The sequence below is a fragment of the Psammomys obesus genome, unplaced genomic scaffold (assembly GCF_907164565.1).
Source record: "Psammomys obesus unplaced genomic scaffold, mPsaObe1.curated_primary_1811, whole genome shotgun sequence".
NCBI lineage: Eukaryota > Metazoa > Chordata > Mammalia > Rodentia > Muridae > Psammomys > Psammomys obesus.
This window is the reverse complement of record NW_026592710.1, coordinates 1,007,658-1,023,408: the sequence shown is the minus strand read 5'-3', so window position 1 is coordinate 1,023,408 and position 15,751 is coordinate 1,007,658. Positions and strand designations below refer to the sequence as shown.

At 54.7% G+C, this 15,751-nt stretch overlaps 1 protein-coding gene across 2 annotated transcripts in view; it reads left to right on the top strand.

Moving 5' to 3' along the window:
• The window catches only part of Morn1 (MORN repeat containing 1), a 57,063-nt gene extending 43,600 nt beyond the window's left edge, over positions 1-13,463 (top strand). For both annotated transcript variants that reach the window (XM_055615291.1, XM_055615290.1), the window contains 2 exons: positions 10,888-10,931; positions 13,205-13,463. In XM_055615291.1, the coding sequence (XP_055471266.1) occupies positions 10,888-10,931; positions 13,205-13,353 (193 nt within the window). In that variant the 3' untranslated portion in view covers positions 13,354-13,463. The remainder of the gene's footprint in view (positions 1-10,887; positions 10,932-13,204) is intronic.
• The last annotated feature ends 2,288 nt before the right edge of the window (positions 13,464-15,751 follow it).

The window sequence follows — 15,751 nt, the reverse complement described above, 5'->3', positions numbered from 1 at the left end:
AGCCATGAGCACCCCAGCCCCTCAGCACCGTATTCTCAGCCATGAGCGCCCCAGCCCCTCAGCACCGTATTCTCAGCCATGAGAGCCCCAGCCCCTCAGCACCGTATTCTCAGCCATGAGGTCTTCTCTTCTGGCCAGGCCAGAAGAAGCTGCTCTGGCTGCTTGCCTCTAAGCCATCATCCAGGACTTCTCAGTCTGTCCCTCAAAAGCCCCCAATCTCTTAAGAGGTTGACCCCTTCCCTAGGGAGGAGTGTGGGAGCTGTGAACCCACTGTGTCCCAGTACCCTGGCAACAAAGGCTTCTGCCATCCTCTTGAGGCGTGGGTGCCGCGTTTTTAAGTCCGTTGACCAGAAGAGCTGAACTTCCAGGATTCTAGCACAGAGTCTTGCCTGGCTCTTTACCCCAGGGTGCTTCAGTATCTGAGCCTCGTAATACCATGGGGTGTACTTCTGGCCTGGAGCCCTCACCTGAGCAGGGCATCCTTGAGAGGCTGATCCCCACAAGCCCTGACAAGTGGGAGGGGAAAAATGAAGGGCCACTAGCGGCCACTCGGGATTAGGAGCCTGACTGTTGAACTTTTGTTGGGCCATAAAAGAAGGCCCCTTGGGTCGTGAGCTTGGAGTCAAGACTCAAACCTTGGCGACAAGGCCCATATCGGGGTGCTTCCCTGCTCCCAGCCCTCAGAGGCCTGGCAATTGCAAGTGCTCCTCAGGCCCCAGTCTGCTGTCACTTTGGCACCATGTCACCTCTGACCTCACAGTGTGGACCATACAGTAGACAATAGAGCTATCATGGGCCCCAACCCCACCTGGTTCCACCCGTCATCCTACTGCTGCCCATTCTCAGGAGCACCTTCCTCTGTGACCCACGTTTGCCACACTTTATGCCAGAGTGTTCTTACCAATCCCAGCCGAACTCACAGCCACTGGGTTACTTGTCCCGAGCTGGCTCTTCCAGGCTGTTCCAAAAGGGTTTAGTTGTGACCTTTTGGGTCCCCTGCTTTCTAGTTACTCTACAGAGGGATAGGCCAGCAGGGCCACATGCCCTGTCCCTGCCTAACCCGGCTGGGCTGGCTGCCACACCTGGGTTATAGTTCATAATCTTCCCTCTCTCCTGGCAAAGACTGGGCTCTGCAGCCAAGATGCCAAGGAGCGAACAGGTTCAGTCAGCCACGGTAAGCACATAAGATCACTACAGCTTTCAGACACTGCCACCGTTGCACCCCACCCCAGCCTGCCAGGCATGAGAGAGCAGCCCCTCACACTTGCTGGAAAATGATGGCTGAGCTCACCAGCCATCTGGGAACCCTTCCAGCCCCAGCATAGAGTCCTGGGTCACTGTGGCTCAACCGAGGATGCCCTCCCTTGGCCTCACCATGGTCATCCAGGCCTACCAGTGTAGCCAGGCCAGCTGGTTGGGCGCCTGCTGGACAGACATTACAGTGGGGTGACGGACCATAGCCTCTGGCTGTTTAGCCACAGGTGACTCAAGGTCAAGGGTTTAGGGAAAAGAAAGTGAAAATTTCAGGCAGCTGCCATGCCATCAAGAGTGTCCCAAGTGTGAGCCAAGAGCAGGCAGCTTCCCTGCTGCTGGCATCCATGAGTAGCCATCAAGAGTAAGCCCAGGCCATACTTGGCTTGCTTCCCTGAGGACACATCTGTCCCTCAAACTACAGTGTTGTCCTTAGGGTTTCTGTTACTGAGATGAAAAACCGAGACCAAAAAAAAAGTTCAGGAGGAACTTTACACTCCACATCAGGGTTCATCACCAGAGATGTCAGGACAGGAACTCAAACAGGGCTGGAACCTAGAGGCAGGAGCTAAGGCAGAAGCCGTGGACAGGAGCTCCTTATACTGGCTTGCTCAGCCTGCTTTCTTATTTTGTTTGTTTTATTCTTGTTTGTTTTTCAAGACAGGGTTTTTCTGTGTAGCCCTAGCTGTCCTGGAACTAGATTTGTAGACCAGGCTGGCCTCTACCTCTAGAACCTCCAGCGTGCTGGGATTAACTCTGCGTGCCACCACACCTGGCCTCAGCCTGCTTCTTACAGAACCCAAGCCCACCAGCCAAGGGAAGATCCCACCCACAATGGGCCTATCCATGGATGGGCCTATCCCCATCCATCACTGATTAAGACAATGCCCTTGTGAAGGCCTTTCTCAGTTGAGGTTTGCTCCTTTCAGATGCCTCTTAGTCTGTGTCAAGTTGACAGGAAACTAGCCAGCACACACAGGGGCTGTACCTTATCCCTGTGGCCTGCACAAATACTCTGGGCTTCTGGGTGCTGGGGAGAGATGGTTGCAGCCTGAGACCATCTCACTGATTAGGTTTGCCTGAGTCAGAGTCTGTATTCACTGCTGTCACCCCAAGCCTTCAGACAAAAGGAAGGAGTGAGGAAGAAGCCCCTCCACCTCGGCAGAGATTGAGAGTGACATGCCACCCTGTAATTTCAGAGCAGAGCAGGGGAACAAGGGGTCTAATTTACATAAGAGTACAGCATTTGGAGAGCCTGCTTGACTCTTGCAGCTTGCAGCCGTCATTCTGGAACATCCCATTTGACTACAAAAGTGTTCCTTTGTGCTCCCCAAAAGCAGATGCTTCGGCAGGGAAGGGAGACATGAGAGCAAAGCAACAAGCAAGCTCAGCATGAGCAAGGGCCTGTGGGAAGCTCACTGGTTGCCCACCTGTGCGTGCTCTGGATCCAGGGCCTGTGTGGACGAGCCAGTACCTGAGGGTAGGGAGCACTTGCCCTCCAGACTGATGGTGTCACTGATGAGGTTGGGGCTGGGCCTGGAGAAGGGCAGGATGACAGGGAGAGGTGGAGTTCGTGGGCTCCGGAAAGGAAGGGGTCCTTATTCTATAGGTAGGTGTGCCATGTTCTCAAAGTCTGATCTTTTTCTCACTACATGGCCAGCCAAAGCCTTTTACCAGGAAGGAGCAGGACTGTGGATGGGTACACCCCAACCGCAGGGTGAGGCAGGCGGTAGAGGTGAGGGGCCTGCAGGCGCCTTCTGCTGGCTTTCCCGGGAGGGAACGTGTTTCTGTCCTGGGCCGCTTGCCACATTCCTGCAGAGACATTCCCGGCATGTTTTGGAATTTCAGTACATGACAAAGGGCCCTGTCAGTCCCTGCAGGATGTGAAATCATGTCAGCTGCAAAAGATGGACTTGATTTAATAAGTGTGGCTGTGAATTTGTCCAGCCACACATGAACATTCCACAGAATGGGGGAATGGCTCTGGTTACTTTTCCCCCCAGAAACTCTTAATTGCATGCTTTGTGATGGAAAAAATGCAGCTGCATGCAATTTTATCAGTGAGGAGACTCAGTAACGTGTCTGGGAGGTTCTGGCAGGTGACCTCGGTGTGTCTCACCCACTCACCCAATGCCTAACACACGCCGGGACAGTCAGAGCCCCTCCTTCTTCCTCAGCTCGGAGAAAAATGGTTCTAATTAAGACTTCCATGATTAGTCATTTAATCAGTCATTAGGCCAACACAGATGGAGTCAGTTAATTGTTTTATATACTTGAAAAGATAGTTGGGGCTTGGCAGCCTGCACCGCTCTCTAAGTGGGCCGTAGGTGGCCAGTGTGCACCTAACACTGGACTTTCGTCTCCCTGAGGGAAGCAGCAGACACTCATGGTAAGACGCTGGAATCACAGGCCCACCGCCCTCACAAGAAGACACCACAGGCAAGGCCGCCGCACAAGAGCGACCCTAGCACACCAGCCAGCCATGGCACACCAGCACCAGGACATTCTGGGGAAGAACCCAGCCAGCCGCTGGCTCAGAGCCTGGAACAGTATGGTGCAGAGGTGGCACTGGGTCCTGAACACGCTATGACAGACTAAAGGCGGGTCCAGCCAGCAAGGCAGCCTCGAAGCTGCAGCGGGCAGAGACAGGACCCCCCAGCCATGCATTCAGCCTCAGAGCCGGCACTCTTAAACCCAGTGTGTATACATGCTGGCTCTTGGGTGGGGGTGAAGTCCAGGGAAGCAGCCTCATAGCTCCTCACGGCCCCGCTTCAGTCCCATCTGGCCAGATTCCCCAGCCTTTTGATGCCACATGCTGGCTCACTCCAGGACTTACCCAGTCCCTGGCTCCCCTCTGCTCCCTGTACAAGCTGGGGCACTCCTGGGGCAAATGCTTCTAAGTGGTCTGTGATAGGCCCAGGACTCACAAGACGTGGTTGTGACGGCACAGGTGCCACCTGGTCCCTCCCCAGCTCTTTGCCGCTCACCTGTGCCCTCCCATCTGGAGGCTGAGCCCCCTTCTGTCTGCAGGATGTGTGCTGAGTGGCAGACGCAGAAGCCTCACATTATCCCTGGGTTGGGGCCCCGTAGCATGGCTTCATGGAGGTGCAATGGCCACTCCAGAGATAAGTGACTGGGCAGCCTTGAGAATGGTGAGGCCCCTGCATGGGCACCGGAGAAAGAACAAGATGAGGTAGGAGTTCTGGGCTTCCCAGGGTCTTGCTGTCTGGGCCCGTGTGGACGGACGTCTGTCGCCTCACCTGCCTACCTGAGGCGTGAGTGTCTCGCCTGCGGAAAGCCTGGGGAAAGCAAAGAGACATGAGGGGGTTTCCTCGGTCTTTCCTTTCTTTGGGAAGTTTTTTGTTATTTTGTTTTGTTTTGATTTGGTTTATTGAGACAGGGTTTGTCTGTGTAGCCCTGGCTGTCCTGGAATTCACTCTGTAGACCAGGCTGGCCTCAAACACACAGAGATCCTCCTGCCTCTGCCTCCTGAGTGCTGGGATTAAAGGTGTGAGCCACCACCAACCAGCCTGGCCAGGAAGGTTGTTTTTTTTTGTTGTTGTTGTTGTTGTTTTTAATATGTGTGTGTGTGTGTGTGTGTGTGAAGTTGTCAGACCCTCCGGAGCTGAGTTATAGGTAGTTGTGAGGTACCTGGTGTGGATGCTGGGAACCAAATCCAGTCCTCCGCAAGAGCAGCAAGTGCTCTTAACCACTGAGCCATCTCTCCAGCTTCCTCTAAAATGTTTAAGGCCTGAAAAATGAGTCGTGTCCTGCCCAAGCAGGAGTGACAAACTGAAACAGGTGTGAGGGCTGGGCAGGAGCAGCTGGCCCTCCAATGTCCTTCCTCCTGGCTCCTGGCTCCTGACTCCCTAATCTCCCCACACAGCTGGCCGATTCCCGCCTGCTCCTGCTGCTGGGATAGTGACCCCAGGCAAAATGAGACCCCAGACAATAGCCTTAACCCTTTAACACGCCTGCCACCGTCAAGGGACCCTTCCACAGCTGAACAGTCACCCCCCCAACAAAGCGAATGAGCTGGGCTTTCCACCTGGGACAGGGCACGGAAGGGTGACATCATCAAGCCCCTGGTCTGTGGCCTGGGAAACAGCCACAGCCATCCATGGCTGCCCAGAATCATGGATGAGTCCTCCGGGGCCTCACCACGGGAGTGGCACATGGCCAGCCTCACCTAGCTGAGTTCCTGCCCTGGCCTATGTCCAGGCGAAGGGCTCACAGGATCAGCACCTGTGGAACACAGACGTCACTGCCAAGCACTCAGGGCCCTGTTCCTCTCCTTAGAAACCCAGAGAGTGACAGCATCAGCGCTGTGTGTATGTGTTGTGTACGTGTGAGCTGTTTGGTTTGGAGTCCCAGAGGGTTTTAGGAGCTCTGAGGCTCATGCCCACTGTGGCCTGGCTCATTGGAAAGCTGCCTTTAAACTGTCATGGTCTGGCTGGTGCAGGGGCTCAGCTGCTCTCGGCCACCAGAAGCATCTGCTCAGGCTCCTGGCCTTCACCCGGAGGTTCAGATGGGTGACCCAGAAACCTGTACTTTCTACCCTTGTGGCAAACTTTCCTCTAGCAGGGAGTTGGGGGCACACTTCAGATCTCCTGCCCAGGCCAGACCAGGCACAAGGAGAGAGCTGGGTATCTGTTTCATAAGCTCAACTACCGTGGGCAAAAGGGCAAGGCAGGACCCACTCTGGCCCCCCAGAGCTCCTGCAGGGCTTGTGAAGCCACACCTGTAGCCACAGAGGACAAGTGCATGCAGCAATGGGTGGAGAGGCATGCCCCTGGGTCTGGCTGAAATTCTACAACATGCACCTTGTTTTGCTGTTTGCTTCTTTGTGAGGCCTGATCGCACAATCCCCGTACTGAAGCTGTGGCCCCTTGGCTGCGCAGTGAGCCACGGGTCCCCACCATGCCCTGGTGCTGAGGTTGAAGGGTGGTGAGGCAGGAGCGTGTCCCTGAAGGGGTGACAGTAATGATGCTTGAGAGCCCATGTGAGGCTGCACTGAGTCTCAGGCTGCTGGGACGGTGACAGCAGGAACATGGAGGAGGCCCTGATGTGTGTCCAGTAAGCCTGGAGCCAGCCTTCTGCCATACCTCAGGTCCCTTCCCAGGGCTTTTTCAAAACTGACAGCCTCTGTGTGCCCCTGACATCTGTGCCCTCCAGTGGAGCCCACATGGTCTTGAAGGGAAAGACCTGCCCAAAGGAACATGATTCACCCTGCTCCACAGAGAGCCCACGGCCCCTGAGCCTGTCGGGCTGGTGACAGAGTTCTGGGCAGGCATGAGAGTGTACTGGGCACGAGCATCAGAGCTTTCCCTCTGCTGAGAAGCAGTACCCTCTGACTTGTATCTTTAGGCCATGCCAGGTGATGGGGCGGTTCCCACGCCTGGGCTTGACTGAGAGCTGGCACCTGTGCCATCTGCTAGGCTCTCAGAAGGTGAACTGGCGCTAGCTGGGCTCCCTCAGCTAGTGTTGGTCTGTAGCTATGGGAACAGATTCTGCTTCCAGCCAAGACAAGCTGTGGTTGGGTCTTGTCCCCTCAAAAACAGCGAAGCAGTTGAACCAACCAAAGGAAGATAGGGCACCACAGGAAGTCAGTCAGGGAAGGGTAGGGAACCCAAGGGGGGAAATAATGAAGTGAGTCCCCAGACTGTGGGGCGGGGAAGGGAGTGCAGGCAAGTTGGGAGTCTCCTAAGGGAAGGAGCTGGAGCTGGGAGCCTGTGAAAAAGCAAAGAGTTGGGCACGTGTGCACACCTTTAATTCCAGTACCGGGGAGGCAGAGACAGGTAGATTTCTGAGTTTGAGGCTAACCTGGCCTAGAGAGAGAGTTCCAAGTCAGGCAGGGCTACAAAGAGAAACCTTGTCTGGAAAAAACAAAAAGGAAAAATGAGCCTTGCAGTCGGCTGAGCCAAAGTCAGTGTGTACAGGCCCCAGGACAGAGCCACCTATCCGCAGGGTGGAAAACATCCAGCTGAAGACCTCGGAACACACAGGGCACTGGCAGGGTGCCCTTAGTAGTTCAGGATAATTAACCTGAACTTAAACTACACCAGCAAGCCCTGAAGGGAAAGCCCAGATGGAAGGCATCATCTCTGAGCAACTGAAGGGCAAGGGCATTTCAGTGGGCACAAACATAAAATCCACAGGGCACAATTGTGTGTAGTCTGATGAGAGATCAGAAAGGGCTGAGGGTGCAGCTCAGCAGGGAGTGTTAGCTCAGCACCCGGGAGGCCCTGGGGTCTACGACCACACTGCTAAGTAAGTCAGCAAGCACGTGAAGGATACAGAGAGATAACAGCCGTAAAGGAGAAAATTCATCACGCCAGCCATTCATATGGCCCAGGGGAAGAGGAGAGCCAGGAGCACGGAGATGGCTGGACTCACACTCACTAGGGAAGCAGAAGGGCAGGCCGAGGCCTGGAGGTGCTGAGAAGTCCCAGGTCACACTTGCAGGAACCGGTGGCATTCAGTTCAGTCAAGAACAGGGACCCAACGTGTGAGGCCCTGGGTGCCACACTCACCTGCAAAACAGTCCAGAAGCTGGCGGGGATGACAGCGACCCATCCAAAGCGACCTGCCTCCCAAGAGCAGAACCCTGGAGAAGAGAGGCTGTGTCAGCCAAGAGACTGAGAGAGAGCTGAGACAAGCAGAGCGCACGGGGAGCTAAAGACCCAGAGGGGAGGGGGGAGGATGGAACAGGAAGATGACTGGAAGGAATGATGGCTAAGTTTGTTTTGTTTTGTAGTGCTATTTTATTTTTTATTATTTTGGTTTCTCTGTGTAGTCCTGGCTGTCCTGTAGACCAGACTGTAGACCAGACAGGCCTCAAACTCATAGAGATCTGCCTGCCTCTCCCTCCCCGCCACCACGCCTGGCTTTCTATTTTAATTTTTATACCATGATTTTTATTGTATATGTGAGTGTGAGAGTGTGAGCACATGCCACAGCCTGAGTGTGAAGGTCAAAGGGCAGGCTTTAGGAGTCAGTTTTCTCTCCGAGGGATCCAAGGCTCGTGAGGCTTATGTAGCAAACGCTTTTACCCACTGCCAGCCTTGTTTGCTCTTGAGACAGGGCTTCAGATTGCCCAGGCTAGCTTTGAACTCCTAATCCTCTTGCCTATACCTCCCAAGTGCTGGGATTCAAACTTTTTAACTAGGGCAAACTTTTCAAAAATTTGATGGAAATAAAAATTCACAGCATGAGTCCCAATCATAAAGGAAGCCAAGCATAATCGTGCTTTCCTGTGATCCCAGCACTTGGTACCCCAGGCCGGGTTGTGATACACAGACCTCATTTCAAAACAGGACTGGAGGAGGTGCTGGCTCAGTTGGTAGTGTGCTTGCCTAGTTCAGTGCTCAGCACCCCACAAGCTAGGCATGCTGGGGTTCGTAGTCATGGCACTCTACAGGACGATCAGGAGTTCAAAACCGTGCTCTGTTCTATAGCCAGTTCAAAGCCAGCCAGGGATGCCAGCCCAGTGTATGGGCCCCTCCCTGCCCAGACCAGGCAACACCATCTCCTCGGCTAGAGTGCAAGAAATGTCTGTCAGGAGCTCTGGTCTGAAATTCCTGCTAAGTGTCTGCACGATGTTCCCAGCAGTCCCCAGCTTTGGGCCAGTGAGAACCTCTCCCTCCCACAGCAGCCAGGCTCCACAGAATGGCCCTCTTTTCTCAAACCGTTTCTCAGACCTCCTTGAGACCTGGCCTCTGGCCTGACCACATGCCTCTCTCCACTGCCCAGTTAGCCCCAGCTCTGAGGGACCCTTACTCAAGACACCAGCTCCTGCCTGCGCAGCTCTGTCTGGCCTTCTCAAAGCCCTGGGGGTCTCTAAAACCTCCCAGAACTCTTAGGATTTGTGTAACCCCTTCATTTCTCTTAAAGTTGGCAGCCTGACAGAGTCGAGTTATTCCTGCTGCTAAATTATTCATCTCTTCCCCTTTAAGGTGACTCTCAGGCCAGCCCAGGCCCATTTTCCCTACTTAAAATGAAGTCATCTTAAAAAATCTTTTGTCTTTAATGTTTTTATCACCCAGACCAGGCATGCGGTCTTCTAATTTTGTCAAGGAATCAGAACTTGCTGGTACGTAAGCCACACCTGGACAGGGACCCTCCACACTGTCCCTAGATCTGCACTGGCTGTTGGTTACCTTGGGCCAATAGTGACAGGAATTCAGCCGCTTAGATGGAGGGCCAGGGTCAGGGAGGAGGCCGGAGCAGCTAGAGTTTTGAGTCTCCTCCCTGTCCATAGGGACCCATCCTTCAGCACACGGCTCAGCTCAAACATCTGGGATTGAGGCCAGGTGTCTTCATGAGCCAGCGCCCTTACCCCCCACCCCAATCAGGAAACAGGAGAGGCTGAGAACTTGATTCAGAGACCTAAACCCAGAATGTGCCAAAGGGCCCCACGCTGCCACGCATACTGGCCACATCCAGCAGGGCCTTGCCAGGTCCTCCTCAGATGACCCACCAGGGCAGCTGGACCAGCCATCATTGGCTGTTTTCAGAGCCTGAGGGTGTGGCCTGGCCCATGTGGGACTTGGGCTTAAGCATGAAGCATGTCAGACAGGTTTGCACCTTAAGAATCTCGAAGGGTTCTCTCGGATCCTGTGGGAAGCAGCAAGAGTCTCCATCTTTCAGACACAGGAGCCAGAGGACATCCTCTGGATTGGGGTTCCAGAATGGGACCTGTCTCCTACCTTTGTTTGTTCTCCCAGTCCGGAGTCTCTCAAGTGACTCTGGCCTTTGTTGTTGTTGTTGTTGTTGTTGTTGTTGTTTTGTGTTTTTTTTGGGGGGGGAGGTGGTGGTCACATGGGTGCCTCAGCCTCAATTCACATCTCTTTTAGTGTGTGTGTATGTGTGTGTGGTGTGGAGAGCAAAGGACAACCCTGGCTGCCATCCTCAGGAACGTTACCCATCTCCTTCGAAACAGAGTTTCCTGTTGGCCAGGAGCTCACCAGTTAGCTGAGACTGGAGGGCCAGCAAGCCCCAGGGACGCTCTTGTCTCCTCCTCAGCAGTTCTGGGGTTGCAAACACATGCCACCATGTCTGACATTTTTACATGGGGATTTGACTTGGGCCCTTGCAAGGCGACAGCTTTACTGACTGAGCTGTCTCACCAGCCCCTTGAGTCCCTTCTTCCTGAAAGATAATGTATTCCTTGGCAACCTCCAAGCAGGTCCAGGCCTCAGCTGTTCCCAGACCAACCTCCAACTCCTCTGCCATGCGCTAGGCTGGATATGAGGGCCTCTAGCATCCCAAAAGCCATACTTTGGTTCTGAGGAGGCAAGACTGGCCAGGGCGGTTGTCACACACCCGCCCAGCAAGTCTAAGATTATGAGGCATCAGACAGCTCTGTCAGTGGAGCCTAGAGGGCAGAGACCCAGGAATAGGCCACTTCAGGGGAGTGTTCCAAGAGTAGACAACACAGCCAGAGCTTAGGGATGTGAGTGTACGGCCTTGGAAGATAGAGGGGAACCTTCGAGAAGGCACGGCATGTGTGCGAACACTACAGTCCGCTGCTCTGGGGCCCACCATTTGCCCCAGAACTGCTGGCCTTGGTTCGGGTGGAATCAACATCCAAAGAGGACTGGCAGAATATTCAGGATGTCCCTTTTCTCCGCACAGGCCTGATGGGACCACAGCAGAGTCGGCAACAGCTGCGTACCTAGGTATGCACTCAGGCGCGGACAGTGAAGAGGCCGGTCACCGTGCTTACAAAGACAGGGGCAAACGGTGTCCGGGCACAGACCTGGGGGTGGTGGCAGTGGCGGGGAAGGCATGCCCAGGGGTCCCGGAGGTGGTTGTAGGTGTGTGGGTTGTGGGTAGGGACATCACAAGCCACTCCCAGGCCTTCGTGAGAGGGGCTGAGGCTGTGAGGGGCCAGGAAGATTTAGGTCAGAATGTTCCAGGAAGGATGGAGCTGAGTGGGGTATTAACAGAAGCCGTGGGGTAACTAAGTGGGATAGGAGGTGTGGGTCCTCCTCACTGTCCCAGGAGAGCAGCTGCCAAGGTGGTGGCTGAACTGACAAAGGACCAGACCACAAACGGCCGTCAGCAGCTGGACCTGAAAGCGTGGGAAACACTCAGTGGCCGTGAGGCTCAGCTCCTCAGACCTTACGTGCCTTGGCACAGCATCCCTGCCTCTGCCTGACCCTCCTGTGGACAGTAAGAGGAAACTGTGGGCTCTGCGTTCTCAGCCAGCAGAGCCCCGGGGAAAAGGGTTATAGGTTCAGGGCTTATTCAGGGCTGTCATGGTCCCAGGGACTGGGCAGTGCCAAAGCTAGGCCTGGGCAGGAGGCCTTTGGGCCAAAACCCCTATTGTGAAGTTATCCTCAGTCTTGGGGAAGCAGTCAAGCCTGGGACCACCCCTCCATGCCAGAGTGGCCCCAGCTCCAGAGAGCCAGGGAGGTGAAGGCCTTGACTTCAGCAAAACACAGGAACAACATGATTTCTCTAGACAAAGTTCTGTCCCCTAGAGGGGCCCAGGCTCTGGGCAGCTGACATGGGTCCAATGACGAGTGGGTACTCATCTGCCTGGCCCAAAAACTTAGCCTTGTTCCAGCATCTCTAGGGTCCTAGTGGAAGACCAATAGGCTGGCAGATCCAGACTCATCTCACATAGGGTCTTGGGACGCCTAAGAAATCAGCCACTCACAGCTCTGCCGAGGGCACTTCTCATGCCAGTCTTGTGCATCTGATGGGGACAGGCCCCAGAAACAGGGTCAGATCAGGCCTGTGGCCTGGTTCTGCGGCCATGGCCATGAGCTCACACTGGCTTCTCGGGCCAGCACCCTTGGCTGAGCCTGGTGCAGCTGCATGTTCCTGGGAACGCCTAGCAATGGGCTGCTTGGGAACACTGTGGCGTCGCTATGCAGGGCTTTTCCTCCAGCTGCCAGAGAGGTTGGCCTGCTGCCCTGCTCACTGGTACAATGCTCACCCCCTCCCCAAGCACCCCAGTCTCAGCTCACGGGCCTCCGAGAGCCAGTTTTTCTGAAGAAGCTGACCCAAGGCCAGGAACATTTGTTCCTCCAGCCCCAGGCCCACTCTCATCCTGCCAGAAAGGCACAGCCCTCCGTGGCTGGGATGTCACTGGGCCCTTCTGGGCTTGGTGCTGGGAGCCTGCCCCAGCCCAGTTTCAGCTGCGGCCACATTCCTGGTGTGAGCCTAGGCCAGCCAAGGAGCTTTTTCCACATGCTGGTGCCAGCCCCAGCGGGCTCAAGGGAGGGAGAGAGGGCTGTTTCTATGGCAACTTCCCTTTTTGTTATTTCTTATTTTCTTTTTTATGGTTTCTCCAACTTTGAAGCTCTCCAGACAGTTTACAGACTGTGGAAAGGAAAAGTGCTCTTTCCCTCCTCTGCCCCCCCCCCCAGGCTTTCCCCCCCCCCCCCCCAGGCTTTCCCTCCCCAGCCCCCCAAACTTCCTTCCCCAGGCTTTCCCTCCCCCAGCCCCCAAACTTCCTTCCCCAGGCTTTCCCTCCACCCCCATACTTTCCCTCCCCCCACAGTCCCCCAGGCTTTCCCTCCCCTAGCCCACTCCAGGGAACAGGACCCCATCAGGCACCTCAAGTCTTCAGAGGCTCAACTATTTCTTAAGCATTTAGAGAAAATGAATGTTTTCTTCAAAAACAATGTAGTCAAGTATTAACAAAAAAGACTCAGCCACGTGCTCTAATTAGCAGTTGGGAGCAAGGGCCTCTTTGGCTTGACCCTGAGGGCTGTCCACACACCTGTTCTCTCCCAACACCACTGCTTGCTTCTGTCTCCAGTGTGCCTGGGTCTGAAAAGCTGATTGCTTTGCCTAAGCACTTGCTCACCCAACACGCAGTCCCAGGATGGCAGTCTGTGGCAGGCAGAATGACAGGGCAGAGATTTCCAGGGGTGGTGAAGAGCCTGGGCTCCCGTGGTCACACTAGCCTGAGGACAGCCCTGCCCATCACTTGCAGGGGAGTATGTGCTCATGATCTGTGACGTGACCACCCCTCCGTTCCTGGGCCACAGGCTGCCCACTGCCTTCAAACACCTGCGACTCCTGGCCCAGGGGGATGGCCAGTGGCCCCATGTCCCTGAAGATGACCCAGAAGCTCTAAGCTAGAGGCCACTCCTGGCCCTTGGATCCAGGGGCCCAGGAATTGGGGCTGGCCCACGTGAGCCCCACAGCTACTGATTTCAATAAAACTCTGAATACCAACTCTGAGTAGCACCTTCATGGGGTTCCTTCTAACAGGCTCTGGGCCTTCTCACTGAATTGGTTTGGAGTCCTGTGGGGCACAGGCCTGGACTTAGTGTCCCAGTAGCCTCTGAGAACCCTCACATCTGCCCCACCTACACTATTCCCAGGCCCGTGGAGGTCTAGCTGTCTGCGAACGCAAGGACGGGGGGCAACTGTGCTGTCCAGCACAGCCAGCCTCAGAGTTAGGTTCCTCTGGCACCACAGAGTGCAGAGGACCCTCTTGCCCAGTCATGCCCAGCAGGGGTAAGGAGGGAACTTGTGAGAATCTCACAGCTGCCTCTGAGGGGCACTGAGGAGGCCCAGTTCTGACTTTGTCAAAGCCCCTTGGGTCAGCCGCAGGCACCATCCACCAGATCACAGGACCCGCAATCTGCATTTATCTCCCAAACTACTTTCTGGGCGTCACTTCCCAAGTCTTCCCTCTGAACACAGCACAGCATTCTGTAGTTCCTTCCTCCTCTTCAAGATGAAACCACATTTCTGTCAAAAGAAGAACAAAGAAAACGATGTTTCAGTTTAGGAAGAAAAATGGCTGGGAATGACCAGCAGTAGCTGCCGTTTTCCAGCCTGTCAGCCGTCCTTCAGTATTTAATTCTCCAAAAGCATGCTCAGCTTTTAAAGTCAGGAAACTTGTAGTCACAGCTCCATGTGGGATGTGGCAGGCAGGGCTTCCATCGTAGCAGCTTCTCTGCGGGCGCCAGGCCTGCCCTGCCCTGGCAAGGGAGGCAGGTGGGGCCGCTTTCCCTCACAGAACCTCTGCAGACAGACATCTCTGACCTAACCACAGTCAGCAAACCTACTGGCTCATCAGGGTCTCGTGGTCCAGGCAAGACTCTGGGCTTCCCTGTGCTCGCTCCCTGATGGGGCCACTGAGGACCCAAGAGGACACCTGGATTCCTGTCCTTATCTCTGGACACCAGAGGGTACACAGCACCCAGACAGACACTACCTCTTCTGGCCAAGTATACCTGCACCAGCCGGTGCTGGCTTCCTGAGCTCTCAGTATCCTAGGACTGGCCTGGCCCCCATGTGGCCAGGACAAGGACAGGTGCAGATGCTCCTGTTTGTGACTCTGCCCCACCGAGCACCCCGCTGCCAAGTGGTCCAAGCATATGAAGTTTGAACACTTGAGAGGAGTTCCAAAGCCAGGCCAGGTATGTAATCCCAATACTTGTGAGGATCATTGTGCATTCAGGCTCAGTCTAGGCTATGTAGACAGACCCTATTCTCAAAACAGGAGCAGAAAATAAATTCAGGATGGAGAAGCTAGCTCAGTTGGAAATGTGTTTGCCTTGCAAGCAGGAAGACCCGAGTTCAGTCTCCAGAGCTCACATAAAAAATAAAAAAGGGGGCTGGAGAGATGGCTCAGAGGTTAAGAGCACTGTCTGCTCTTTCAGAGGTCCTGAGTTCAATTCCCAGCAACCACATGGTGGCTCACAACCATCTATAATGAGATCTGGTGCCCTCTTCTGACATGCAGGCAGTATAATGTATACATAATAAATAAATCTTAAAAATAAATAAATAAATAAATAAATAAATAAATAACAAATAAATAAATAAAAAGTTTTTAATCCCAGCACTTGGGAGGCAGGGGCAGGTGGATCTCTGAGTTCAGGCAGCCTGGTCTACAGAGCAAGTTCCAGGACAACCAGGGCTACACAGAGAAACCCTGTCTCAAAAAAAACCCCAAGATTAAGTGCCTCCCAAAGGGCCAGTGTGGCGCTGCACAGTTGTAACCCCAGCCAGCTCTGGTGGGGTGGTGGGTGGATCCCTGGGGCTCTGTGTCAAGCTAGGCCAGCCTACTTCCAACATCCGGGGCTAGTGAGAGCACCTGAGGAATGACACTCAAGACTCATCCCCTGACCTCCACACATGCATGCACATATGTACAGATGCAAGAGTGCAGCAGGGCAGGTCGGGGGGGGGGGGAGGGAATTGGGCGTCCAGTCTAACCAGCGCAAGAACTGCCGTTTAGCTCATAGCCCACAACCACAGGACACTGGCCTCCAGCCCATCAGCCATTCAGACCCCAGGCAGCAGCATGGTCAAGCTGACGTCGTGGGCAGCACTGAAGTCTGGGGGTCCCATCCTGAGGGTCCCTCACTATCTGGGGGTTGGGAAGGCTCACTTCAAAAGGTGAGTAAGGGTGTAGGTCCCGCACTCCGGCTCCACCCCCGTTTCTCTGAGAGTCAGAACTAGGATGGAGGCCCAACAGGAGCCCATGTCCAGGGTTTAACTTCACTGTCTGTCTTGGTCT